The following is a 27,821-nucleotide window of genomic DNA, read 5'->3' as shown; positions in this document are numbered from 1 at the left end:
TAATATTTATTAATTATATACAAGAGTAATTTACATATAAAATAATCAAGTTTGCATTATTGCTTAAGCAACATTATTTTTTAAAAACGTTATATAAATATTAATATAAAGTAAATGTAAAATTTAATTCAGTGCGACACTTGTTATATTTTCTGCGTGCAACTGGACACCTTACATGTATATATAGAAATAACACAGTGATCAATTTTATTATGTATTTTTTAAAATTTATAAAATAGTATTATAATATATATAATTACAAGGAGCTTCTTACCATTTTTAATTTAAATAACATATTAACTAGATTTTATGTTTTAAAATTGCATTATGGGTCAAAGTAAATTGGTAGATCCTTTTGTTGTACTATTAATGTTACAAGTGCTTTTTCTAAATTTTCTGGAAGATGATCTAAAAGCATTCGTGGCATTACTATCAATTTGGTAAATTCTTCTGGCTGCGCCCATCGCATTTCATATTTCTTTTCTTTTTTATTTTTCTTACTATAATTAAATAAACGATATAATAAATATATGATCATTGGAACTTATCAATATATATATATAAAAGTTATATTTATAGAAATAATATAATAAGATACCTTTTGGTATCTGTTTCTGTATGTTTACATCTTGACAAATGCAGTATAAGACCAGCATTGTAAAGTCTCATTTTTGAAAATCTTCTTTGTGAAATATCTCGTGCTAGTACTTTGTTTTCCTGAAATCAAATGATATAATTTATTAGGCACAGTTCTAATACGTTTATTTATGTACTTATTTGTCAACGTGTATTACCACATCATAAGTATTTGTTAATATTGTTAACAAAGGAGATTGTATTGGAAGTGGATTGATAATGTCAGAATTTTCCCATGTGTTGTCGAGGTCTTGTTCAGGTACACCATGTAATGCATATCCAAATCCATTGAGAATGACTCTATACTATTAAAACAAAAAATATTATGGGAATTAACGAAGCTCCATGTATTAATCTCATATTTTTACAAGATATACAAATTATAAACAATAGAAAAAATAAAAATAAAAATATACCTTTGGTAATCGACATGCTGCAAGAGTATCAAGTAAAGATGTTCTCAAATCTTCTGTACTTTCAACACTTAACTTCATCACAAGATCATCTCCAAGGCCTATTGTTAGTACAAATTCTTCTGTAATTTTAGCAGCAGCGCGAGTAAGAACTCCAGCTATTTAATTAAGTTTGTTTTCAATTATTTTTTATAAAAGTGATCAAGAAAATACTTCATCCATTTCAAGACATTACCTGGTGTAGAAAATGCATAAACTCTTAAATTTGGGTATTGATGACGTAATAATATACTTAATAAAACTGCAATTCCAGCACCTAAACTGTGACCTACGACGATTTTGTAAGTAAACAATATTAAACATTTCTTCCATTACATAAAATTATACTATTTATTATCTAATTTTTAATAAAATTATAGTAACGTACCTGTTAATGTAAGGGTATAAGTGGGATATGTATTAAAAGCCATTTCTAAGATTTTATAATGGTTCAACTGTTTTAAAATTACTTTAGCTCCTGATATCATACCCTTATGTGCCTACAAATTTATTAAAAAAAACAAATATTATTTTAGTTTTTAAAATAACACGCATGGAAACATAATATCGTATATTTTATAAAAATAAAACGAATTTAAATAATTGTGCAAAATGCAAAAAAATCATTTTACTTTTTATTTATTACTTAATACTGTTTGATTAGCATAAAAAAGATATAAATCATAATAAAGCATTTACGTTAATTATTCTTCTCGTGTTTTTTTTTTTTTTAAGTTACAAACATATAATTACCATACTTCCTGGAGGAAGCCCAGAGCATTCAAACGTTTCGGATGCTGCGGCAATGTCTGTGATTAGATCTCTTAATGACAAAGAGCCTCGTATAACTATAGCGATGCTAGAAGTTTTATGATCGGCTATTACGCAAAAAGGTATCTGTCAATTACATACAAAGATGAAAATTTTGTATAATAAGTGACATAGAATTATTATTCTATTTATCTCGTGCTTAAGCTTACTTCACATAAATGGTTTTTAAAACTTGCGAAGAGAATGTCGTCATTTGATAATTTGGACATATATTTTACTCCGGATAAATTGCAGAAACAACAATTGTCGTCCAGGATAACTTTCCGTTTTTTTCTAGCAAAACACAACTATGTAATAATACTAGACCCGCATAGAAAATTTAAGTATATCATGTTATAAAACTTACCGGAAACAGCCGCAGAAAGTTAAGTTTGGTATTAAACGGAAACATCCGGTACACACATGTTGATAACAAACGAAAAGCCAGCCGTAAGATGCGATAGATAATTTAAGAAAATGATGAGCATTTTCCAAGGTCATCCAGCTGGGAGTGTTGATGAAAATATCACGTGCATCTGAAATAAAAGTTTTTAATATGCTTTAAATTTTAATAATGAGTTGTTAATTGATAGTGAACGAATTCAATCGGATTAATTTATTTACCAACAGTATATTTCGGTTTAGAAAGATTTAATGTTCTCAATTTGTGCGTTTCACGTTTTTGCCTAACTCGCAGTAGAATTAAGCCTGCCATAACGTCGGAAGGTACCAAATCCGTTCCTCGAAATAGAGCAGTGAGTAAACCTGGGAAAAAGTAAATTATTTATAATGTATGGAATGGTTCACTTATGTTAATTATGTTATTATCTATGTTAATAATACAATTTTCAATATTATTAAATTTATTTTTCCTAACATATTATGCTATTTACAAAAAAAGTCCTGCCAATCGAGAACCTAAAGGAGGATGACGATGAAAGTATTTTTTGCAGAGTAACGAGTTTTAAATCTAAATTTGCCATAAAAAGAATAAGATCGTCGTGATTTCTCTACGTAAAACTAAACGAGTATTGAAGACTTTCCTGTCCTACTTCTCTTGCTGGCTTGTTAAATTTTGTTTCTTTTATTTATTTGTTTTATCCACTCAACGGAAAATAAAATCGCGATGTAAAAGTGAATAAGATGGTGAATATTGCTATCCAAGTTCTAATTATAAATGTGGCAGGACTTTTTAAATCAGGCGTACCTATGTCTCACCAGCAACATGTTGGAAGGTTTCGTTGGCGCTTTCGTCCTTTCTCATCCACCAAAGGAACTTAAATCTTCGTCGCCAAATTCGTGATATCTTTCCATGCTCGATTGAGTCATCTAAATTATTTTTGCGCATATCCATCGAGCCAAGAGGATCGAAAACAAGAATAAAACCGAAAATTGTGAGGCCGATGAGGATCCAATTGAAAAATACCATTGCCTTCACGACACTTATCGTGTACTGTTCTATCTCGCATTCTATGTATTTGTTAAAGCTCCAAAGCGTTCCCAATATATTCCAATTTATTTCCGGTAAAATCATAAGTATTCTGTGAATATATAAAAACAATTAAACACAAATAAAGCGATTTTATTGCGATAATTCTTTCTATTTCTTTTCGCTCATAATTAGATAAGCGATTTATGCGTAAGAAGCATAAGAAAATAATAATTTTGTTTTTAATTTTATTTTCTTTCTTTTTGTCATATAGAAATGTGATATTATTATATCATTTACTTACTTCACCGTGAGAAGCGGTTCAACGTATCGGCGAGCGTGCGTATCCGTTATCGATCCTCTACTGCTATATCTTATAATAAAAAATGTAAGAATCATAACTATGCCAAGGATGATTACTTCTCCTAACAAATATACACGGACCAGATCACCTCCTAGCTGGCATTTCCAAGTACTTAAATAATATTTGATGCATCCTATTCCTATCAAGATCAACCTGCAACCATATGTAGAAAGTTTTTACACACAAGAAAAACAAATTAACAACATTCTATCTGAATATTATGACAACATAATGATTATAGTCTTTGTAGGTAATAAGAAAAACGCAACGTTAATTAAGAGTTACATAGACGTGTTGACTTTATTATTCCTCGTTGATTTCTTACCAAATAAGACGTATCAAAATTTCAAACAATTCAGGGTAGACGAGATCATCCGTGGCTGTTAACCATTTCCGCCCGAAGAGCTTCAAGGCTGGCATTTTTTTCTGCAAAACATTAAATCCCAAAATGTACTTTTTAATTTTATTAATCTTTAGAATATGCATTACGATTTGATGAATTCTTAATAACTGTATAAGTTGCATATAACTGCGTTTTTTAGGAGATTTTCAACATTTTATAATATTGAAAAAAGATAGGATTTTTTCATAGTAATTATTTCCTTAGAATCAGTATGATATATTGTGCGTATTTTATGACGTATATTCACAAGTTTTTAGCGTTTGGACATCATGTAGAGAAAGTGCTAAGAGAAAGTATATTTATCTTCTAGATTCGAGTTTATTGACATAATAGTTTGGAATGGACCACGCGGATGTTTGAAAGAAAAGTGAAAAGATTATTTCATTGAGAGATTGTCATCATTGTTATATCTAAAATGTTCAGCCAATAAAAATGATATGGATTTTATCTATTTATTTGATCTTTTGATTTTTCAGCTTAGGTGTATTGAAATTAATGTTGATACACTCATGATATTAAAATTGATTTTTGATCGATTGCAATCACGTGTTCCATTTTTAATTACAAAATCTTATTTTCAATCAATATGTGATCCATATTAAGATAACGCGATTAATCGTCAATAGAAATTATGAAATAATAGCTTTACAGTCCTTAGTTTTCATAATCTAACGGATAATAAGTATTTATTAAATACATTAAATATTGTATATATTTAATACTAAACTATTTTCTTGTTCTTTTACATAAAAAATCGTACGAAAACGTAATTATTCACGAATTAACTTATTTATTAAATAAAAATAAGACTCGAGTAACGAATATAATGTTCCTTTTTGAAATTTAAGAGCCATGGAGTGTGAATTTTGTTCGTAATATTTTACGAGAAATATAATTTCTCTTTATCTGCAAGGACAAGAAAACAAACAAAAAAGTACCGCCAATTTAAAAATGATTGTCTTACTTGGTAACAATCTCCTCTTTTGAAAACTTGATAAAATTTGTCTTCTCTTGTGATTACAATTAGAAAATCACCGTTTTATCGTCTCGAACGCACAGTATAACGGTAAAAATATTTGGCGTATGAAAAATATATAAAAACAAAGTTGGAATGATTTAAAAGATGACAGAAACGGTAAACGATTCGTTATAGAATGTATTGAATTCCTCGAATACTTTCATCGGTAACTTTTACGAGACGAGTTCGCGAGACTGTATATCTGATGGATAACAGTAAAGAACTTTTTGGAGGACTATCCTTTGAAAGGAAATGCAAGCGACTATTACGATATGTGCTCAACGCTACGCCGTCTGACTGTTTGCGAAGGTGACTTGATCACCTTGCTTTGTGACATTCCATGTTGAATTTCACGATCCAGTTGACCGTCCATCGCTTCAGCGAATCGGCACGAAGCACATTTTTTCTTCCTTAGTCTCTCTTTCTACATTTTTCTTCAAGATATACAGGAAAGTAGTTTTAAAAGGGAAGCTGTATTCTCTTCTTTAACAAAGATAAAAGCGAATGAATATGATTTTATTTAAGAATCTTCGAACTTGCGCCGATTTTTACAAATTTCTTCAATTTCTTACTTTTTATCTTTCGAATATTTGTCGTGATAAGATATTAACGAAGATTGATGGAGAGATTTAATATATTATTCCTACAGATCTTATTATTAGATATTCATACATACATGCATACATATATAAATTACTTACAAGACTGTGAAAAATACTCTAAAAATTTATAAAGTCACAAAAATAATACAAAATATTATTTGCATACATATATTCTCGCGCGAAAAATGTTTTTTTTCTTTTTTTCCTCTTTATGTACATATTATATTATATTTTTACCCGCTTCTTTAAAAGGAAAAAATTAAAATAATAAAGAATCTTTACTTGCTCAACCTTTGTACTTAGTTTTGTTCTTTTATTTTACGAGAAGTTTAAATACGAAATCAATTTTGTAGCGATATTGTACATAAAACGGATTTTCGAATATTTTGTACGGTGTTTTATCGAAAAGAAAAAAAAAACAAACGAAAATCATTCGACTCATATTTTAATTAAATTAGACTATTAATTAGGATATTTGTCGGATAAACATCTCTACAAAAAGATAAAATAAGAATAAGAATATATCGTTTCTAGAAGTTCGTTTGATAAACTTTCACTTATTTTCATCCGAACTTAAAGTCAGCCTCTTCAATGACCCATTTACTTATGTATATTATGTATATTATACATTCCTTCTTTCGTTGAAATTCATATAATTGCAGTCACAGCTTGTGCGACATCAGCAAATTAAAAAGATAAATAATCAGCCTATTTCAACTCATGTTTCAAAGTTGAAATAAATTTTTTTTATTCGTTTTTATACGAACAGAATAATAATTATTAATGTCATAAAAGATATGTTTTTTAGTCTAAAGATAATAAAAAGAGATAAGAATCATTAAAACATTTTCTGTCATGTATGTAATCGATGGTACACGCTGATATATTGAAAAAAAGCATCAAATGGCTTGAATAAAAAGTTGATCAAAAACGGCTAAACGCAGAATGTATTAAAAAAAGCTTCTTATTTTTAGAATTTATATAATTTGGAATAATAAATAGGTTTTATATTAGAAAAGTGTATTTAATGTGATTCTCTTAAAAAATAATTCATTAGAGTTTTTTCTTTTGCTTAAATCATATATTAAATTACATTCAAACTGTTTTTACTAGTCTATGACTTTTTACGCAATAATGTCTGCGTAGCGAGAATCGTCTGATACAAATAAGTATGCCGTTATTTGTTCCTGGTATATATGTATGTACAATATTATATGGCTATTTAGTTATGCTTACATGTTAAATGTAGTTAAATGTTCTTAACATATTAATTATGATTTTATTCTCTTTTTTTTTTATGTAAATTAGATATAATACGATACTGTAATTTTATATAAGTTAAATCTATACGATAGATAGAGAGATATAGACTTTTTATATATATATAAATTATATATGTGTAAATTAAATATATAAATTATATATAATTTTGTATATAAAAACTATGTCAATTAATATATCATTGTATATAATTGATTCATTATTTTTTATTTTACTTTTATTGTTATATTTATTAAAAATTAGAATCCATGTTTTATCAACATCCGCGCTGTTCAAAATAGTATTATGCAATGTATTGCTGTACATACATAAAAAGAATTTTTATGTAAAATACCCGCATATTTAGTATTTACTTTTTTGAAATGATGTATGTCAGTAAACAAATTTTACTTGCTCTACTTTACTTTTAAGTACATATCGATTTACTTTGAAATGAAATTGTCTTTTTTAAAATGATACAAAATGCCGAATGGTGGTACTTCATTTGTTATACACATACTAATCGTATAATTGAAAAGTTCATTTTGATTAATTCTTAAGATTATTATATCTTATTATTTAAAATGATGCCTTTCATAGGTACACAAAATGTTTCGCGAGATTATACAATGCCAGCGATACAGCAACGTATCGCTGAATTATTAAAAAGAAGAGTTTCTTTAGAAAGAATTCCTGGAGAAAGTATAGAAGAACGTCTTGTATGTAGTATAAATTATTATAGATGAATTACTTTTTAATTCATGTAGTCGTTAATATTTTACTAAAAAACTAGAGTTTTTAATGGATTTATAGGAAAAATACAAAGAACAGAGAAATTCTAGGCATGGTCTTTTAAGAAGTACACATCAGATGGTATTGGAAGTAGCAGCATTTATTTTAAATTTACCGTCAGCAACTTTAGAAGAAGGAATTATTGACAAAGATGAATATGTAAATACATTTAGTAATTTTTTTAAGGAAGATGGGAAACGAGCTATTATTATACATTATCAATATATGACACCACCATCAATGGGTACTATGTTTTCTTGAATTACTTGAAAATAATGTAAGAATTAAATTACCTATGTACATTATATTTTGTAAATAATTATTTTAGAATCTGGTAGGTGGTCACCACAGTATGAACATGAAAAACAAGTCCTGCGTTGTTGTGTAACCGATGGCACTACTGAACCATTCTATGGCAAATCAATAATAGTTTATCGCCTAAGATCAGATATTGAATTTGAAACAAAGCATTTGTTAGATGTTAGTAATTTCATTTATTAGTACTTGACCAATTATTTGAGAAAGTAATCTATCATAAATGTTTTAAATTATAATGTGAAATGAAATATATCTAATGTTTTTATATCCTTATATTTATTTATTAATCTATATAGGAAACATATTATGCTTATGCAGAAGTTGATTTTACTTCGCAAAGTCCTATCGCTGCAATATCAGATTTAATGTCACGATTAAATGAACCAGCAATAAAAGCTAACACACAATGGGGTGAATTGTCAAAGACAGAAAGAGATTTTAAAATAGCAAAGAATTTTATACATGATTTTAGTAATTTCTGCGAATTCCTTAGTAGTATGTTATACTTATGTTATTTAAGCTATTATATATAATATATATAATATATATAATATATAAATAATACTGGGAATTTATAACTTTTACTGCTATATAATACTTCATTTTATATTTACATTATTTACAGCAATAAACATTGATCTTCAAGGTATTGTAAGATTTGAAATTAATTGGGATCTTTATAATAAGTATCTGACAACACTAAAAGATATAAAACTAAATGCAAAGAATCGTGATGTTGTTGAAATAGGAGAGAACAATGTTCGAATTTGGATGAAAATAATAGAACGAGTTAGAATATTTTTATCATATTATAATTTATATTTAATAAGATTATAAATATTATATGCGTGTATATACATTCTTTGTATTAGGCAATTGTTGAAAGTCAGCAATTACGAAGAGAAACTGAAGTAATTGGACCTACAGGTGAACTTGCTTATTGGAGACGATTACTTATCCGATTTTCATCAATTATAGAATGTATTAAATCATCATATACTCAAGCATTTATTGATTTATTAATTCATTCAAACTCTAAATTGATGAAAGTATGTATATTCACTACTATAAACTTTGTATAAACTTTTATACAAATACTTTTATTTTTATTATCACGTTTTTATATGTATTTCTTTTGTGTTCATTTTTTATTAAAAACATCACGTGGTTTAATTATATAGAAATGGAAGAGATTGATCAACCATGTTATAACAGTGCAGATATTAGCTCAAGACAATGTGAATTACTTATATGCTTTAGAAAAATTTACAAAACCATTATATAGATTAGATCCAACAAAAATAGGAAAATATTTACCTGCACTTATGTATGTTATACGTATGATTTATGCTACATCAAGATTTTTTAATACAAGAAGAATGGTAACAGCTGTATTCGTAAAGGTATTAAATTGTTTTACTCGTTCATTGAATGTGTGATTTACTACTTTATATATTTATATATTTAATATATTCATATTGTAGAAATTTTATATTACATTTTACAGATGACAAACCAAATGATTTTAGCTTGCAAAAGATATTTAACACAAGATGGTACATTAAACATTTGGCATGATTCTAAATCTAGCATGATATCTAGAATAAAAGTACTTTCTCAAATCTTCATGATATACATATTTTTTTTATAGATTTATAATTCAAGAATTCGTTTTTAATATTTATTTAATCTTAGGATTGTATTGCACTTTATACGCAATATCATGAATATTATGATCAAATGTGTAAAAAGGTAAAGGAAAGTGCCGATGAAAAACCATTTGAAGTATCAGAAATGTATGTTTTTGGAAAATTTAAAACTTTCACGAAAAGATTAATAAAAGTGAGTGTTTATACGATTGTAATTGATATGTAATACATAATCTATATATTTATATATAATTATATTTTTATTATAGATCATGGATGTACTTGAAATTACTTTAACATACTCTATTCTTCAAAGTTCCACTCTAGAGGGAATAGATAAATTCAATGCTAAATTTCTAAGCTTTTTTCATAAAATTTCCTCCAAAGATTATGATCCTTTAGATCATAGAAAACCATATTTCAATTCAGATTATGATGAGTTTAAGCGTAATGTAGAAGAAACTGGAATTGAACTTAGAACATTTTTTTATGATACTGTATCTATAACACCAAATATTGCAGTAGCTTTGATTATGGTAGCGAGGTAATATTTAATTTTTATTTTAATATTTAATATATTCTTTTTTCACATTATTTTGCTCATTGTTCAATTTGTGTTTAATCTCATAAATTACATAGATTTCAGAAACTAAATTTAAAATGTTTAAGAATTGATAGAAAATATTTAGAACTTACAAAGATATATCAAGAAGAAATAGAGGAAATAAGAGATAAATATAACGAAGATAGATCTTCTCCATCAATACCCCGTAATATACCACCTATTGCTGGTAGAATATTTTGGATACGACAATTATATAGACGCATTGAAGCATCAATGGATATCTTTAAGACACGTAAACGTGTTATAACTCACGAATATATGCAAAATTGCATCAAAATCTACAATGCTATAATCAGCGTATTTATACATTATGAAATAATATATCATAAAGCATGGTATGACTCTTGTGAGATTGTAAGTATAAAATAGTAATAATTATATGCATTTAATTACATATTAATTGTATATTATTTGCTAATTAATTCTTTATTTAGGTTCGATTAGCTCTATCAGCTCCATTGCTCGTACGTGATACAAAAACAAATAAATACTGTTTAAATTTTGATCTTTTTATTTTGGAAGTAATACAGGAATCTGAACATATGTCTAGATTTGGATTGGAAGTACCGGATTTTATACAAATTATAACATTTTGTAAAGAAAAAATTTTTTTTTCATATGATGCCATTAGAAATTTAATTGAAGAAAATGATGCATTAAGGTATATAATTTTATACATATATTTTAATTAATATATATAAATGTATCTTTTATTATATGATTTTTAGACGATCTATACCAATTGTATTCTTAAATTTGATAAAAATTGCATTGGTTGACCTTGAAATTGCTTTTCAACCATGTTTATCAGTTATTTCTTGGGCATCTTTAAAAATATTAGATACTTGTGCAAATGTTAAGGTAAAGCTTCTAGAAGTACAAAATTTTATTAAGGAAATAAAGGATATGAAAGAAGCAAGAGTAGATGAAGTGCTTGAATTCATAAGTAACACAATATTATTAAAAATTGATAATTATCCAAAATCACCAGCTGATTTTTTAAAAGATAATAAGACTTTTCTTAACATTGTTGCTATTGAGTTAGAAGTTAAGTCATCAATGACTGAAGAAGTTGTTATTGCGATTATTAATAAATTTATGGATCTTATTACTGATCCTAATTTTCAAGATGTTAAATATGATTGGATGGATACCGAACAATTGACTAAACAAGTTGGATCCCTTACAAAATTAACTATTGGACCGTATGAACTAGGTAAATATATTTGTCACATCTAATAAACGATAAAAAATGTTCTTCTTTAGTAATATTTTCTGTATACCAGAAATGAAAAGTTGATATTTTATAGTACTAACATTTAGGTTTTGCTCCTGTTTCTAAAAATATTAAGATAACTCAAATACATCATGATTGCATGGAGTTGTTTGCATATTTTAATAATAAAATGATGGAAGCTTTAATAAAATGTACTAAAGGTGCACTTGAATTATTGAGAAGAAAAGTAGAAACAACAAGGTATTATTATATATATATATATATATAAATTTTCATATATTATATTAATTGTCAAATATTATATCCTTACAAGGTTTCAATTTCTTCCTTCTGCAGTTCTTTACTTTCTAATAATTACAAATCAAATGATGCTGCACTTATGTTAACACAATTTGTCTTACAAATTCCAAATATTGTAACAGTTCCATCTATAGAAGAATTGCAAAATAATTTCGAACAAGTTATAATAAGTGTAATGGATATGCACAAAAGCATTATTCAATGGGGTCAGCGATATCATTTGCCTCATAAGAATATTAATTTTAAAGGTAAAATATTTTAACAAAAATAAAAATTTGTTGACCTATTTTTAAACTTATTTTTTTCGAAAAAAAGTCATGAATAAATTTTATTCTACATTTTTTTTTTATTTAATTTTTCGATCACCTTTTGCCCACTTGTTACAGGACCACCATTAGTTATATGATATCTAGTATAATACTAATTGTAAGTTAAGTTTGATTTTTATTTCATTTATAGAAGATACTAAAAGAGATTTAAAAAATTATTATCACATTATATCTGATCACAAGGAAGTTATTCGAATTACTATGGGTTTACAAGGAATCATTTTAATGTTGAAGGATGACATTACAGCTCTTGGCAATGTAATTTTTTTAAATAATATATATTTAAAATAATATTACCTTTATATAAGATAGATATATATAAGTTGCTTTAATGGATTTATAAATCCACACCTAACACAGTCATACTTAAAATACTCATACATATGGGACGAGAATAAAGAACAAATAATACACAAATTTGTTGAATCCGAACCAATAATTCAAGAAATAAAGGAAAAATTTGTAGAATACGAGAATTTGTTTACAGAGATTAAAAATCTCCCAGACTTGCATATTGTTGGCCCTATAGAAATTAGAATGGGTATGGTGATTTTACAAATTATTTATTTACATTTTATTTTAATTATAATTTCGATTATAATTTAAATTTAAATTATAGAAAAGTTGAAGCTTGCCCTTTTGGTAGAAGCAAGTGCATGGAAAAAATTACTAGGATCTATATTGTCTATTAATTATAAAAATAAATTGATGAAAATTACCGAGTATATTAATGAAAAAAACAAAGTTCTTATTAGACCAATTAGAGATTTAGAGGATGTACGTATTGCCATGAGATGTTTGGGTACAATACGAGATGATTTTATAACTTTTGATATGGAATTGATTTTAATTGAAGAAACTTATACTTTGATGGGAGTGTTTAACATCGATGTATCAAAAGAAGAACAAGATATAGTAGACAGTTTACGTTACAATTTTAATAATATGTTGGACATGGTATATAATGCTATTGTTTTTTTATAATATATATAACGATATCTAATAAAAGTATACAAAACTAAGTATTTTTACATGACTTTGATGAGATAACTTGAGAAATATGTATTTTTATATGTAACTAGTCCAAAATTATAATTTATTATCGAAGATAATATTAATAAAACTTGAAATATTTACTTTTAGGCAAAGCAAGTTCAAGAAACTATATGCGAGATGCAAGAGCCATTGAAAACAGAATTAGTAGAAGGTGTTGTTATTCTTATAGATGATGTTAAACAATTTGATATGGATTTTGAGTTAGAAGGTCCAATGGTTGAAGGATTACCAGCAGCAGAAGCTAGTGAAAGGTTTGTTACTTAATATTTTGAAGTTATCATACATTTTAACTTATTTATTACATTTCTATACTATTCTCTCTCTCTCTCTCTCTCTCTCTCTCTCTCCTCTCTCTCTCTCTCTCTCTCTTTCTCTCTCTCTCTCTCTCATAATAATTTAATCTATATTAATGGATAATAGAGTTACAGCATTTCAAGCACGTTTTGACGAGTTATGGAATAGGTATGAAACTTATAGTAGTGGTGAAACTTTATTTGGAATACCCGTCAGAGAATATCCTGAATTACAATACAGGAAAAGAGAACTTAATTTGTTACAAAAATTATATTCATTATATTTACAAGTTATGAGAACGATAGATAGTTACTACAATATATCTTGGTCTGATATTGATATTGAATCGATTGTAGCTGAATTAGCAGAATTTCAAAATAAGTAAGAAAAGATAATAAGAGAAATATTTTAAAGTATTAGTTGTTTATAAATATTTGATAAACATAATTAATGTTTTTATTATTATTTAATTTTAGATGTCGAAGATTACCTAAAGGTATGAGGGATTGGCCTGCTTATATTGATTTAAAGAAAAAAATTGATGATTTTAATGAGACATGCCCATTACTCGAAATGATGGCAAATAAGGCTATGAAAGATCGACATTGGGAACGGATGTCTAAGTTATGTAATTTTTTTTTTGATGTAGAATCTGAGACATTTACATTAGCGAACGTCTTAGAGGCACCTTTATTAAAATATAAAGATGACGTTGAGGTATTTTTTATTAGATTTAAATTAATTCTTTAATTTATTCACTCTATTTATGATTAAAATAATATTATCGTTTTATTATATTTTATATTTTTATCCAGCACATCGTTTATATTTTAGGATATATGCATTAGTGCAGTGAAAGAAACAGAAATAGAGAGTAAACTAAAACAAGTGATTGCGGATTGGGCTATTGTAAATTTACAGTTTTCTCATTTTAAACAAAGAGGAGAGTTATTACTTAAAGGAGCTGAAACAGCTGAAATAATATCTCAACTTGAAGATAGTTTGATGGTGATCAGTTCTTTAATGGCAAACCGGTATAAATTTCATGAAATTTTCTCTTGAATAGAAGATATTTACTTATATATACATATAGAAACATATAATGTAATTTATAATATAGATATAACGCACATTTCAAGAAAGATATACAATTATGGCAAAGGAAATTGAGTAATACGTCAGAAATATTGTCCACTTGGTTAACTGTTCAGAATCTATGGGCATATTTAGAGGCTGTATTCATTGGTGGTGATATATCAAAACAACTTCCAGCTGAAGCAAAACGCTTTAATGTAAGAAAAAATAAAATAAGTATAGTTACCAAAAGATAAATAGCTTATAAAAATAATTTGAAATATCATAATAGTTAAGTATGTTTTATTTATAATTTTATCTATTAATAGATCTGATAATATAGTAGTAATAAATTATTTAAATGTATTTAAATAGTCAATTGATAAGTCATGGGTTAAACTTATGAATCGTGCACACGATAAGTTAAATGTAGTGGAAACATGTACAGAAGATGAAACTATGGGTCAACTCTTACCTTATTTATTAGAGCAGTTAGAATCTTGTCAGAAATCTCTTAGTGGGTATGTAAATAGAATTTAAAAATATGATATAAGCACTTTAATTATTTGGTTTAATATTAAAATATTATTTAAATAGATATCTGGAAACAAAACGTGTTATATTTCCAAGATTTTGTTTTATATCTGATCCAACATTATTGGAAATTCTTGGACAAGCTGCTGATTGTCACACTATACAAAATTATTTAAATGGTTTTTTTGATAACGTTGCAGAGGTGATTACATGCGTATAAACTATAATAAATTTTATTTATTAAATATATTTTTATTTCTAATAGTTGGAGTTTTCTACAAAGGATTATGAGAATATTATAGCAATGTATTCTCGTGAAAAAGAGAAAATCGTACTTGAAAAAGTAGTTGTATGTTTAGGTGGTGTAGAAAATTGGTTAAACACATTTCTATCTGTACATCAGATGTCTGTTGCTGCTGCAATTTCATATGGAATGACCTTATTGAATACTCCTGATTTTGATATTCTAGCATTAATAGATAATTCCGTATTACAGGTAATGAAGCTTTATGATATATATATATATTTTTTATTAATGGATAAAATTTGATCAGGTTGCATTGCTTGCCCTTCAAGTTTTGTGGACTCGTGATTCTGAAGCAGCAATGAATGCATCAAAACGAGATAAAACCATCATGCGTAAAACTAACGAGTGGTTTTTGGATTTATTAAATATTCTAATAGAAGTAACTGTAAGAGATCTTACACCATATTCTAGACAAAAATATGAAGTTTTGATTACAATTCATGTACATCAAAGGTAAAACAAATAGTTTTATAAGAAAGTGTAAAAAATATTTTGTTGTTAAATGTACAATCTATACTATATTTTTAAACGTTATAATTAGGTGTGATTATATCTTTTTAAAATTGAAATTTCAAAATATTTCAGAGATATATTTGATGAATTATATCGTTCCAAAATTCGAAATATACAAGATTTTGAATGGCTTAAACAATCTAGATTCTATTACGATGATGACAAGGAAGAAATTTTGATAAGAATTACAGATGTAGAATTCATTTACCAAAATGAATTTTTGGGATGTACTGATAGACTCGTTATAACGCCTCTTACAGATAGATGTTATATAACACTTGCACAAGCTGTTGGTAAGAACTGTAAAAGCATAAGCTTATTTGTATTGTATACTATTATTATGTTTATTTATTATTTATATAGGTATGAATTTTGGTGGTGCACCAGCAGGTCCTGCTGGCACTGGGAAAACTGAAACTACTAAAGATATGGGTAAAGCATTAGGAAAATATGTTGTCGTGTTTAATTGTTCTGATCAAATGGATTTCCGTGGTTTGGGTAGAATATTTAAGGGACTGGCACAAGCAGGTATTTGGGGTTGTTTTGATGAATTCAATAGGATAGAATTACCTGTACTTTCTGTTGCTGCTCAACAAATAGCAATTGTGCTTAATGCAAGAAAAGAAAGAAAAACATATTTTCTCTTTAGGTAATACTAAAATAAAATTGAATTATATTTAAATCAAATGTTGATTTTAATGTTATTTACAGTGATGGTGAAACATATAAACTTAATTACGAAGTTGGAATATTTATTACAATGAATCCAGGCTATGCTGGACGACAAGAATTACCAGAAAATTTGAAAATACAATTTAGAAGTGTGGCTATGATGGTCCCAGATAGACAGGTAATTATATATATAAATATTTTTTACATTTTTATTAGAGTTTATGTAGAAAGCTTATTAATCTTGATTTAACTTTATCCTTTTTAGATAATCATGCGCGTGAAACTGGCAGCTTGTGGTTTTTTACAAAATACCATGTTAGCACGGAAATTTTTTACATTATATTCATTATGTGAAGAGCAACTTAGTAAACAAGTGCATTATGATTTTGGTTTACGTAACATTTTATCGTGTTTGCGAACACTTGGAGCACAAAAACGTGCACGTCCTGATGAATCAGAGGAAACAACATTGATGAGAGTACTTCGGTATAATGAATTTATTGTGGATGTGAAATAAATTATCCAAAATATAATAAACATAGTTATATTAATGATACTTTATTTTTTTTTTAGGGACATGAACTTATCGAAATTAGTAGATGAAGATGAACCTTTGTTTATGTCACTCATTGAAGACATGTTTCCAGGAATCAAATTAACGGTACAAACGTATAAAGAGTTACAAAAAGAAATAGAAAATGCTACGGTTGATTTAGGAATAATGAATCATCCTGAATGGAATTTAAAAACTATTCAAGTAAGAAAGCAGTTATTAATAATTAACACATTTTGATAAGTAAATATTTATTAACTATATTAAATATTTAGCTATATGAAACATCTTTAGTTCGTCATGGTCTGATGGTGCTTGGTCCTACAGGATCTGGGAAAACTCGATGTATGTGGGCGTTAATGAAAGCTCTAACAGAAATGGGTATACCTCATAAAGAAATTAGGATGAATCCAAAAGTATACATAATACATATTTTAATATTATTATTTTTTATAAATTTTAAAAGATATTATGATCTATACTATTTACTTTAGGCTATTACAGCATCACAAATGTTTGGTAAATTGGATGTTGCTACAAATGATTGGACAGATGGTATATTTTCAACAATATGGAGAAGATCTGTTCAAACGAAAAAAGCAGACCATTTATGGATTGTGTTAGATGGACCAGTTGATGCAGTGTGGATTGAAAATTTAAATTCAGTACTAGATGACAATAAAACATTAACTTTAGCAAATGGAGATCGTATAATTATGTCTCTAACTAGTAAATTAGTGTTTGAACCAGATAATGTTGATAATGCATCGCCAGCGACGATATCACGCATGGGAATGGTCTTCATTAGCTCTTCTGTATTAAAATGGCATAACATATTAGAGGTGAGTCTTAATATTTATTTTTGAAACAATTTGTTAATTATTAATATGTTTAGGCCTGGCTAAAGACACGCCCAAATCAAGAAGCGAATACATTACGTATACTATTTCACAAAATATATGACGATGCTCTTACTTTTGTTCTAACAAAACTTGAGGCGAAGATGACGCTTTTGGAAGCTCTTTACATACGTCAATCTATTGATCTATTAAATGGTTTACTGATAGACAATGATACTAGTAGTAAGTACACACAAGGGTTATCTACATATGTAATAACAATGTGGTATTCGACATTAATTTTGTTATGCTTTATAATTTTCAGAAGTATTAACTAATACCCATTTAGAAAAAATATTCTTATTTTCTATTATGTGGAGTCTAGGAGCAGTATTAGAACTTGATACACGTTATGCTTTACAAGAATTTTTTGTAGCTCATAAATCGCGTTTAAATTGGCCAATTATAGAAGTTAATAAAAATATTTAAAATTTTATTTATTATATAATATACACCCGTATACTAATATATTTTAGGAGGATGAAACAATTTTCGAATATTTAGTATCCGATTACGGACATTGGATACATTGGAACGAAAGGGTTCCAGAATTTGAATATCCATCAGATCATGTCTTAAAATATTATAAAATATTAGTTCCTAATGTAGATAATACAAGAACATTATTTTTAATCGATATAATAGCAAAACAAGAGAAAGCAGTTCTTCTAATTGGTAAAATAATATATTTTTACTAATAAGTGTTTTTATATTTCGTTTATATATCTTGTATGAATTGTCAAGTATCATATTATACATAGGAGAGCAAGGTACTGCAAAAACAGTTATGGTTAAAAGTTATATGTCTAATTTTGATCCGGAATATCATCTCCAAAAATCTTTTAATTTTTCATCGGCTTCTACACCCAATATGGTTCAAGTAATTGCAACAAAAACATTAAATATAAATATAATATTTATATGCAAATATAAGTATAAATAAATATCTATCTCTAGAGAGTATTTGAAAGTTATGTTGAAAAGCGAGTTGGAAATACTTATGGACCTCCTAGTGGACGAAAACTTACTATTTTCATAGATGATATAAATATGCCTTTAATAAATGAATGGGGTGATCAAATAACAAATGAAATTGTTCGTCAATTAATGGAATACAAAGGGTTTTATTCATTAGACAAACCTGGTGACTTTTGTACATTAGAAGATATTATGATACTTGCTGCCATGATTCATCCAGGAGGTGGTAGGAATGATATACCAGCAAGATTAAAGCGACAATTTAATATTTTTAATTGCACTTTACCGTCCAATAAATCGATGGATGCTATTTTTGGTGATTTTTGTGTTTATTTAATTATTTAAAATATAGTATATACAATTACGTGGAATATATATTTATGATCTCTTTTTCTTACATATATTTAATATTTATTATTTTTATTTAGGTAAGATTGGTCAAGGATACTTTTGTTTGACCAGATTTTCTGAAGAGATTGTGAATTTTCTGCCAAAATTAGTACCTTTAACACGAATTTTATGGCAAAAAACCAAAGTAAAAATGTTACCTACACCAGCAAAATTTCATTATGTTTTTAATTTAAGAGATTTATCACGTATTTGGGAAGGTATTCTTAGAATTGAAAAAGCCGAATGTGAAACTATTACAATATTATTAAAACTTTGGGGTCACGAGTGCACTCGCGTAATATCTGATAAATTTATAACTACTGAAGATAATGAATGGTTTCGCAATGCATTAAAGCAAACTGCAGAAGAAATTTTGGGTTCAGATTTTCAATATTATGAAGATGTAGAAACATATTTTGTTAATTTTTTGCGTGATCCTCCAGAACCAACAGGTGATGAACCAGAGGATTTTGTTTTTGAAGCGCCAAAAATTTATGAAGAGATACCAAGGTGTGTAGGAGTATTCATTTATATCGAGTAAGAATTGTGTTCTATATATAAGCTGTGTTTTAATTTAGATTTATTAATTTTATTATAGCTATGAGGTAGTTATAACAAGAGTTAAGCAAAATATGGAACAGTTTAATGAGTACATACGTGGAATACACCTTGATTTAGTTTTATTCCATGATGCTCTTATACATTTAATACGAATATCAAGAATATTTGGAGTACCAAGAGGTCACGCAATGTTGGTAGGCGTTGGAGGATCTGGTAAACAAAGTTTAACAAGATTAGCTTCCTTTATTGCAGGTTTTACATTTTTCCAAATAACTTTATCTAGGTTAGTACTTTTTAATTTATAATCAATTTATGTGTTAATTGTATAATGAAAGAACAATAACAAAAACAATATTTTCAGAATTTATAATGTGGCAAGTTTAATGGATGACTTAAAAAAATTGTATCGTGAAGCTGGTACCGTTAGCAAGGGATTGACATTTATATTTACTGATAATGAGATTAAAGATGAAGCTTTTCTTGAGTATATAAATAATATTTTAAGTGTAGGCGAAATTGCTGGTTTATTTCCTAAGGATGAATTAGAAGATATTTATACAGCAGTCACACCACTCATGAAAAAAGATGATCCTAAAAGACCTCCAACACAGGATAATCTCTATGATTATTTTATAACTCGAGCACGAGATCATTTGCACATAGCTTTATGTTTTTCACCAGTAAGATTTCTAATTTGTGCTAATTTTTTTTCATTTAATTTTGAACTCTATGTTCAAAAAAATATTATATTATTGTTTTTTTTTGTATCATAGGTTGGAGAAAAATTCAGATTACGGTCATTGAAATTTCCTGCACTTATATCTGGCTGTACAATGAATTGGTTTGCTAAATGGCCTAAAGATGCGTTGTATCAAGTAGGCCAACATATTTTAAGAACGTTCGAAATTGAGTGTACTTTTGAAGTAAAACAAAATTTAATTCAAGTAATGGGTGATGTTCAAGACGACGTTAATGATATTTGTATAGAATACTTTAATAGGTATTTATAAATTTATGATTTATCATTGATCTATAATTCCGTTTGAATGTATTTAATAATTATTTGAATTATAACATCAAAAAGGTTCCGTCGACAAACATACGTTACACCAAAGTCATTTCTAACATTTCTTACTGGATATAAAGAGATTTACAAAGAAAATTTGGATAATATTAATATGCTTGCTAGTCGTATGAGTAATGGTTTAAGTAAGCTAGTTGACGCTACTGTACAAGTTGATGAATTACGTAAAGTATTAAAAAAAAATTTGCAAGAAATCGCTGAAAAGAATATACAAGTGGAATCTGTATGTATTTCTATCACCAAAAATATTTCTCTTTTTCATAATCATTAAAAATTATATACTATTTTACAGATTTTAGTTATTGTTGATGAGAAGAAAAGAGAAGCAGAAACAGTGAAAGCAACAGTACAGGTAACCAAAAATCAAGCTGAAGCGTTATTGAAGGTAATTGCTGCAGATAAAATAGTAGCAGAAAAAAAATTGAAAGCTGCAGAACCAGCATTATTAGAAGCAGAGGCTGCATTGCAGGTATTCAAAATATCAAGTTATTCTAGTTATAGCTATTGTTTTAATTATAAAATTTACACGTACAAAAAGATATAAAATATTTTGTTAGACTATAAAAGCATCCGATATCGCAACAGTACGCAAATTAGCAAAACCACCATATTTAATTACTTTGATTATGGATTGTGTGTTGATATTATTTGGGAAAAAGTTAGAACGTGTTAAACCAGATACAGAACACCAATTTTTAACAGCCTCCTGGACTGAAGCATTTAAAGTACATAACCGATAATTATAATACAAGTTTTTATAATAAATAATGTTAATTATATTATATTATATAATATTCATATATAATAATATGTTGAATAAATGTTGAAATTTATTTAATACAGGTCATGACTGATACTAGATTTTTGTACAACTTGCAACAATTTCCTAAAGATAATATTAACGGAGAAATTGTAGATTTAATGTATCCATATTTAAATTATCCTTTATATACATATGAAGCTGCAAAGCAGGCCTGTGGTAATGTAGCTGGCCTAATACAATGGACCATTGCAATGGTAGCTTTTTATGGAATAAATAAAGACGTGCTTCCATTAAAGGCAAATTTAGCCGTACAGGAAGGAAAGTATGAAAGAGCTAATCGAAATTTACGTCAAGCAGAAGCTTTATTAAAAGAAAAGGATGAAGATTTAAAACATGTCCAGCAAGAGTATGATGCTGTGATGCAAGAAAGACAGGTAAAACATGATGCTAACATGTTTGGTTTGTAGTGCTAAATTTATAATTGCATATGTTTACTTTTAGGTAATAGTTGATCAAGCTGAAGCATGCCAAGCTAAAACTAATACAGCAACTGCTATGATTGAAGGATTGTCTGGTGAAAGAGTAAGATGGACAGAACAAGTAGCTATGTTTAAATCTGAAATCGAGCGACTTGTTGGAGATGTTGTAATATTAACTGGATTTCTTTCCTATTGTGGCCCGTTTAATCAAGAAATCCGTCTATTGCTACAGCGAAAGTGGTTTGATTTCCTTCGGGATAAAAAAATTCCATGTTCTAAGACGATAAACATTGTTGATGTGTTGACAGATACAGCAACAGTGAGATTTGTTGATTTATTTTATACTTACAATTGTGTTTAATTTGAACGTACATAATGTTTATGTTAAATGTTATTTTATGTAGATAGGAGAATGGAATTTACAAGGTTTACCCACTGATGAATTATCTATTCAAAATGGTATAATAGTGACTAAAGCAACTAGATATGCACTTTTAATTGACCCACAGTTACAAGGCAAAGCATGGATTAAAAACAAAGAAAAGGATTTTGATTTACAAGTAGGTGCTATTGTAATTATTTGAATATGTGCACACATAAATAAAATAAAAATGCATATAAATGTTTTTTGTTATCAATCCATCCATTTTTCATTATAGGTAACACTCTTATCTCATAAATACTTTAGAAATCACTTAGAAGATTCTGTATCACTTGGTCGCCCATTACTTATTGAAGATGTGGCAGAAGAATTAGATCCTGTTCTTGATAATTTACTGGAAAAAAATTTCATAAAGATAGGAACTACATTTAAAGTAACCATATAATTGTATAGTCTTTATATATTTGAATAAATCAGTATCTTTTTATTTTTGTCTTTTCGTAGGTAAAATTAGGCGATAAGGAAGTAGACGTTAGCAAAGATTTTAGACTTTACATTACAACGAAGTTGCCAAATCCTTCGTATAATCCAGAAGTGTTCGCACGTGTTTCAATAATCGATTTTACTGTAACAATGAAAGGTACAATTTTTATTATTCTGTATATTAGCGAATCCTTACAGTTGTCATTTATAATTAGAATAATAACTATATAATTTTATAGGTCTGGAAGATCAATTGTTAGGAAGAGTTATTTTAACGGAAGAGGAAGAATTAGAGACTGAAAGAGTACAACTAATTGCAGATGTAACTGCTAATAAAAGAAATATCACAGAATTAGAAACAAATCTTTTACATAAATTAACAACAGTCCAGGTGCATTTATATATCCTTATTTATTTTTGTGCATATGTTATAATAAACAAGTATTCAAATAAATATAAGAATGTTTAAAGGGTCCTTTAATCGAAGATGTAGAGTTAATGACGGTATTAAATACAACAAAGCAAACAGCTGCAGAAGTTAATGAGAAATTAAATATTGCAAGGATAACAGAAATTAAAATTGACGCCGCTCGTGAAGAATATAGGCCAATTGCTACTCGAGGAAGTGTTTTATATTTCTTAATTTGTGATATGGCAAATGTTAATTCGATGTATCAAACATCTCTCGTACAATTTTTGGAACGTTTTGATATTTCAATAGCACGGTTAGTTTAATTTATAAATGATATAATGATATAATGTATAAGAATGTAAAATAAAATAAAAACATGCAATATGTTTCAGATCAGAAAAAAGTCCTGTTATCCAAAAAAGAATTAATTATGTTATTGAATATCTAACATATGAAATATTTAAATACAAAGCTCGTGGTTTATATGAAATACACAAATTCATGTTTATTTTATTAATGACATTGAAAATTGATCTTCAACGTGGAAGCATAACTCACGAAGAATTTGAATTCTTTATTAAAGGTGGTGCTGCTTTAGATTTAAAGACTGTAAAACCAAAACCTTGCAAATGGATTACAGACGTAACATGGTTACATTTAGTTGCTCTATCAGCTTTGAAACAGTTTCAATATATATTAATACAAATACCTGCTTCTGAAAAACTTTGGAAGCTTTGGTTCGATAAAGATGCTCCGGAAGAAGAAGTTATACCAGATGGTTATCATAATTTAGACACTTTTCGCCGCTTACTTATTATAAGGTTTTTATATTTACGAACTTTTATAACTATATATATATAAATTAAAAAACATGTTTACAATATAATTTTTTATAGAGCATGGTGTATGGATCGAACTCTTTCACAATCTCGTAAATATATAGCAAGTTCTTTAGGTGCACAGTATGCAGAAGCAGTTATTACACTTCTGGATGTAATGCATAGTGAATCAAGACCTGATACACCTATGATATGTTTCTTAAGTATGGGAACAGATCCTAGTCCAAGCATTGAACAATTAGCAAAAAATATGGAAATTTTATGCCAAAGTATATCGATGGGACAAGGTCAAGAAGTGCATGCTCGAAAATTGCTTAATAGCGCTATGACTGATGTTCGTTAAATGTTTTATAAATATACTATGTGGTAATTATTTCGTGAAATATGAATCTATTTCAAATTTAACTTTTCAGGGTTTTTGGGTACTTTGTCAAAATTGTCATTTAGGTTTAGATTATATGAATGAGATGGTTACTTTTCTTTTGGAAATGCAATCTCCTCATCCCGATTTTCGTATATGGATTACAACAGAACCACATGAAGATTTCCCTATTTCTCTTTTACAAATGTCTATCAAGTTTACATATGAGCCACCACAAGGTTATTTTTTTTTATTTTTTTCATCTAATTAACAATATTTTATTATAATTGTTTAATTACATTTTTATTATAGGAATAAAAGCTGGCTTAACAGCTACATACAGTGGAATGAATCAAATAATGTTAGATCAATGTGATGCTGCTCAATATATACAATTAATATATGTAGTGTCATTTTTACATAGTGTAGTACAAGAAAGACGTAAGTTCGGTCCACTTGGATGGAATATACCTTATGAATTCAATTCTGCTGATTGGTTGGCATCTTGTATGTTTATGAACAATCACTTGAGTGATTTTGATCCTAAACGTGGTATAAGCTGGCAGACTGTTAGGTATCTTTAAAAAATCTTAACAAATTAAATTAGGTCTTTTAAATAATGTGTATCAATAATATTTTATACTTTGTGCAGGTATATGATAGGTGAAGTACAATATGGAGGTCGAGTTACAGATGATTACGATAAACGATTATTGAACACATTTTCAAAAGTGTGGTTTTCAGATGCACTTTTTACTGAAGATTTTGAATTTTATAAAGGTTATCCAGTATTAAACTATAGTAATGTTACTGATTACTTAAAGGTAATAGACTCTATGGCTTCAATAGATCCTCCACAAGTTTATGGACTTCATTCAAATGCAGATATTACGTTAGTAATTTATTATTGTTTAAAAATACGTATATATAAAGTTCATTTTTCTATAAATATATTTTTATTAAAATAGATATCAAAGTAATACAACACAATCTGTGTTAGATATTATAATATCTATTCAACCAAAGGAAGCAGGGGTGGGTGGTGGAGAATCGCGGGAAACGGTTGTAACTAGACTAGCAAAAGATATGTTAGACAAATTACCATCATCATATGATTCATTTGTAGTTAAAGAAAGGTTTGAAAAGTCATATTTTTTAATTATTTTTGTGAATTCATATCTTCTTCATGCATATTAAATTGTTTTATAATTTTTATAGAATGAATATCATGGGTATAACTCAACCTATGAACATTTTTTTGAAACAAGAGATAGATAGAATAAATGTTGTCATTTTATTATTAAACACAATGCTAAATGATCTATTGTTAGCTATAGAAGGTGTGATAATAATGAATGAGGTAAACTTTTAAATACAATTTATTATTTATTTTTATATAAAATAATTAAAAGAAAACTTCATATATCTATATATATATAAATCCATATAGCAATTAAGAGACATTCTCGATAATGTGTACGATGCAAGAATACCTCAAATTTGGAAAGTTCGATCGTGGGAGTCTTCGACGCTTGGTTTTTGGTTCACAGAATTATTAGAACGAAATCAACAACTTTCTACTTGGTTATTTATTGGTAGACCTATGAAATTTTGGATGACCGGATTTTTTAATCCTCAAGGCAAAGTGGTTTCCTCAAATTAAATATCTAATGGTAATTTTGAATGATACAATAATATATTTTCTATAAAATTTTATATAGGATTTTTAACGGCTATGAGACAAGAAGTAACACGTGCTCACGAGGGTTGGGCATTAGATAACGTAACTCTACATAATTCTGTTCTGCGTTATTATACCGATGATATTAAATCTGGACCAGATGTAAGTTTCATATTTTATACACATATTTGTAAGAATATATATTTCTTTTCTTATTTTTTTTCTAGGAAGGTGTGTATGTGATTGGACTAATTTTAGAAGGTGCTGGGTGGGATAGAAGAAATAATATGCTTTGTGAATCAGCAAATAAAGTTCTCTATGTGAACATGCCAGTTGTTCATATTTATGCACTTTATAATAAACCAGATAAAGATCCTAAATTATATCAAGTAAATATATATTTCAGAAACTCTTTATAAATATAATGATGAAAATAATATTTATAATATTAATAATACTGCAAAAAGTATAAAAGTTTTAATATTTTAATAAAGTTATTCATATATATACATTTTAAAATAATATTTAACAGTGCCCTCTGTATAAAAAACCACAAAGGACTTACAATCTCTTGGTTACACCACTTTGGTTGCAGTCTAACAAATCACCGGATCATTGGATTTTACGTGGAGTAGCGTTACTTTGTGATAATAAGTAATGAATTATATAATGATTAATGGTATTAATAAATCAGCAATAGAGTAAATACGTAAATAGTTACAAAATAAAATAAAATGTTTTATGAATCTGCTTTATTTGTTTATTATATTTAATAAAAAAATAATAAAGAATTCCACTTCATTATAATTAAGTGCAATACATGTATAGACATCTTACGTTATTTATCATTACACTAACGCCTAGAAAACGATAACAAAACTTTATTAACCCTCTGTGGACTACCGCCTCATATATGCGTTCTGCGTAAACCATCAATTTGGCCGAGGAATTCATATATGCATTTGGCGAAAACAATTGATAGGGTTGAAAGGTTCATATATGTGTTCCACGTAAGCACGTCGATATTAGCGTGTAGGTAGAAATTTGAGCTAGTAATTTCAAACGACTTTGAACTGTTCCCTCCGCAAAAGTTTGAAACTAATTCTGTATTTGCCAAAAATTCCTCCAACATGGAGTCCTCCGGCGATTGAATTTAACTAATTGTGAGGAAGGTGAAAGGGTAATTAGTACAAAATAAAACACGTGGTTGAGCCAATAAAATTGCAAATGCTTTATTGGCTCGTCAGGGAAAAGCCTTATGGCATAAAAACCCTGTTTGCTG

At 27.6% G+C, this 27,821-nt stretch overlaps 3 protein-coding genes and 1 long non-coding RNA gene across 4 annotated transcripts; 2 read left to right on the top strand and 2 right to left on the bottom strand.

Moving 5' to 3' along the window:
* Positions 1–272: 272 nt before the first annotated feature.
* On the bottom strand, positions 273–1,149 carry LOC106792283 (sn1-specific diacylglycerol lipase beta-like). Its single transcript, XM_014758598.1, has 4 exons — positions 1,053–1,149; positions 795–941; positions 599–717; positions 273–500 (listed from the first exon to the last, which is right to left on the bottom strand). The coding sequence occupies exons 1-4, from the start codon at positions 1,128–1,130 to the stop codon at positions 326–328; spliced, it is 519 nt and encodes a 172-aa protein (XP_014614084.1). The 5' UTR covers positions 1,131–1,149; the 3' UTR covers positions 273–325.
* LOC106792284 (dynein heavy chain 8, axonemal) lies at positions 1,011–27,322 on the top strand. The gene is made up of 65 exons (XM_014758599.1): positions 1,011–1,155; positions 1,248–1,390; positions 7,575–7,693; positions 7,788–8,010; positions 8,095–8,246; positions 8,381–8,579; positions 8,710–8,873; positions 8,957–9,133; positions 9,266–9,487; positions 9,592–9,693; positions 9,780–9,926; positions 10,003–10,277; positions 10,373–10,557; positions 11,170–11,574; positions 11,682–11,835; positions 11,932–12,143; positions 12,355–12,482; positions 12,585–12,765; positions 12,844–13,181; positions 13,368–13,531; positions 13,701–13,955; positions 14,051–14,291; positions 14,409–14,608; positions 14,695–14,866; positions 15,024–15,169; positions 15,246–15,384; positions 15,448–15,678; positions 15,737–15,942; positions 16,075–16,295; positions 16,366–16,651; positions 16,714–16,852; positions 16,940–17,160; positions 17,248–17,431; positions 17,503–17,643; positions 17,722–18,069; positions 18,123–18,309; positions 18,392–18,537; positions 18,603–18,801; positions 18,888–19,006; positions 19,084–19,420; positions 19,533–20,004; positions 20,093–20,338; positions 20,417–20,735; positions 20,829–21,055; positions 21,140–21,362; positions 21,432–21,608; positions 21,697–21,864; positions 21,983–22,336; positions 22,404–22,700; positions 22,786–22,941; positions 23,041–23,196; positions 23,268–23,403; positions 23,486–23,637; positions 23,718–23,971; positions 24,051–24,479; positions 24,555–24,831; positions 24,911–25,097; positions 25,171–25,432; positions 25,511–25,750; positions 25,827–25,994; positions 26,077–26,218; positions 26,309–26,498; positions 26,580–26,701; positions 26,767–26,928; positions 27,072–27,322. The coding sequence occupies exons 2-65, from the start codon at positions 1,297–1,299 to the stop codon at positions 27,195–27,197; spliced, it is 13,401 nt and encodes a 4,466-aa protein (XP_014614085.1). The 5' UTR covers positions 1,011–1,155; positions 1,248–1,296; the 3' UTR covers positions 27,198–27,322.
* LOC106792285 lies at positions 1,903–2,277 on the top strand. Its single transcript, XR_001382272.1, has 2 exons — positions 1,903–1,981; positions 2,197–2,277. It is a non-coding gene; the product is annotated as an uncharacterized LOC106792285 (long non-coding RNA).
* LOC106792281 (sn1-specific diacylglycerol lipase beta-like) lies at positions 1,916–4,380 on the bottom strand. Its single transcript, XM_014758596.1, has 6 exons — positions 4,017–4,380; positions 3,632–3,844; positions 3,117–3,439; positions 2,523–2,663; positions 2,266–2,434; positions 1,916–2,192 (listed from the first exon to the last, which is right to left on the bottom strand). Exons 1-6 carry the CDS (start codon positions 4,214–4,216, stop codon positions 2,048–2,050), a joined length of 1,191 nt encoding a protein of 396 aa, XP_014614082.1. The 5' UTR covers positions 4,217–4,380; the 3' UTR covers positions 1,916–2,047.
* Positions 27,323–27,821: the final 499 nt, after the last annotated feature.

The sequence above is a fragment of the Polistes canadensis genome, unplaced genomic scaffold, assembly GCF_001313835.1.
Source record: "Polistes canadensis isolate GaletaPanama2010 unplaced genomic scaffold, ASM131383v1 scaffold_401, whole genome shotgun sequence".
Lineage (NCBI taxonomy): Eukaryota > Metazoa > Arthropoda > Insecta > Hymenoptera > Vespidae > Polistes > Polistes canadensis.
The sequence above is the reverse complement of the archived record's forward strand: the minus strand, read 5'-3'. Positions and strand labels throughout refer to the sequence as shown.

Coding starts and splice junctions, on each gene's coding strand:
- LOC106792283 (XM_014758598.1), bottom strand. CDS start 1,130: ATGAAGTTAAGTGTTGAAAGTACAGAAGATTTGAGAACATCTTTACTT. Junction 718..794: donor TAACAAATACTTATGATGTG/GTAATACACGTT, acceptor ATTTGATTTCAG/GAAAACAAAGTACTAGCACG. Junction 501..598: donor ACAGAAACAGATACCAAAAG/GTATCTTATTAT, acceptor ATTTAATTATAG/TAAGAAAAATAAAAAAGAAA.
- LOC106792284 (XM_014758599.1), top strand. CDS start 1,297: ATGCATAAACTCTTAAATTTGGGTATTGATGACGTAATAATATACTTA. Junction 8,247..8,380: donor AAACAAAGCATTTGTTAGAT/GTTAGTAATTTC, acceptor TAATCTATATAG/GAAACATATTATGCTTATGC. Junction 19,421..19,532: donor ATCGATGGATGCTATTTTTG/GTGATTTTTGTG, acceptor ATTTTTATTTAG/GTAAGATTGGTCAAGGATAC.
- LOC106792281 (XM_014758596.1), bottom strand. CDS start 4,216: ATGCAACTTATACAGTTATTAAGAATTCATCAAATCGTAATGCATATT. Junction 2,664..3,116: donor AACCTTCCAACATGTTGCTG/GTGAGACATAGG, acceptor ACTTTTTCCCAG/GTTTACTCACTGCTCTATTT. Junction 2,193..2,265: donor ACTTTCTGCGGCTGTTTCCG/GTAAGTTTTATA, acceptor GTGTTTTGCTAG/AAAAAAACGGAAAGTTATCC.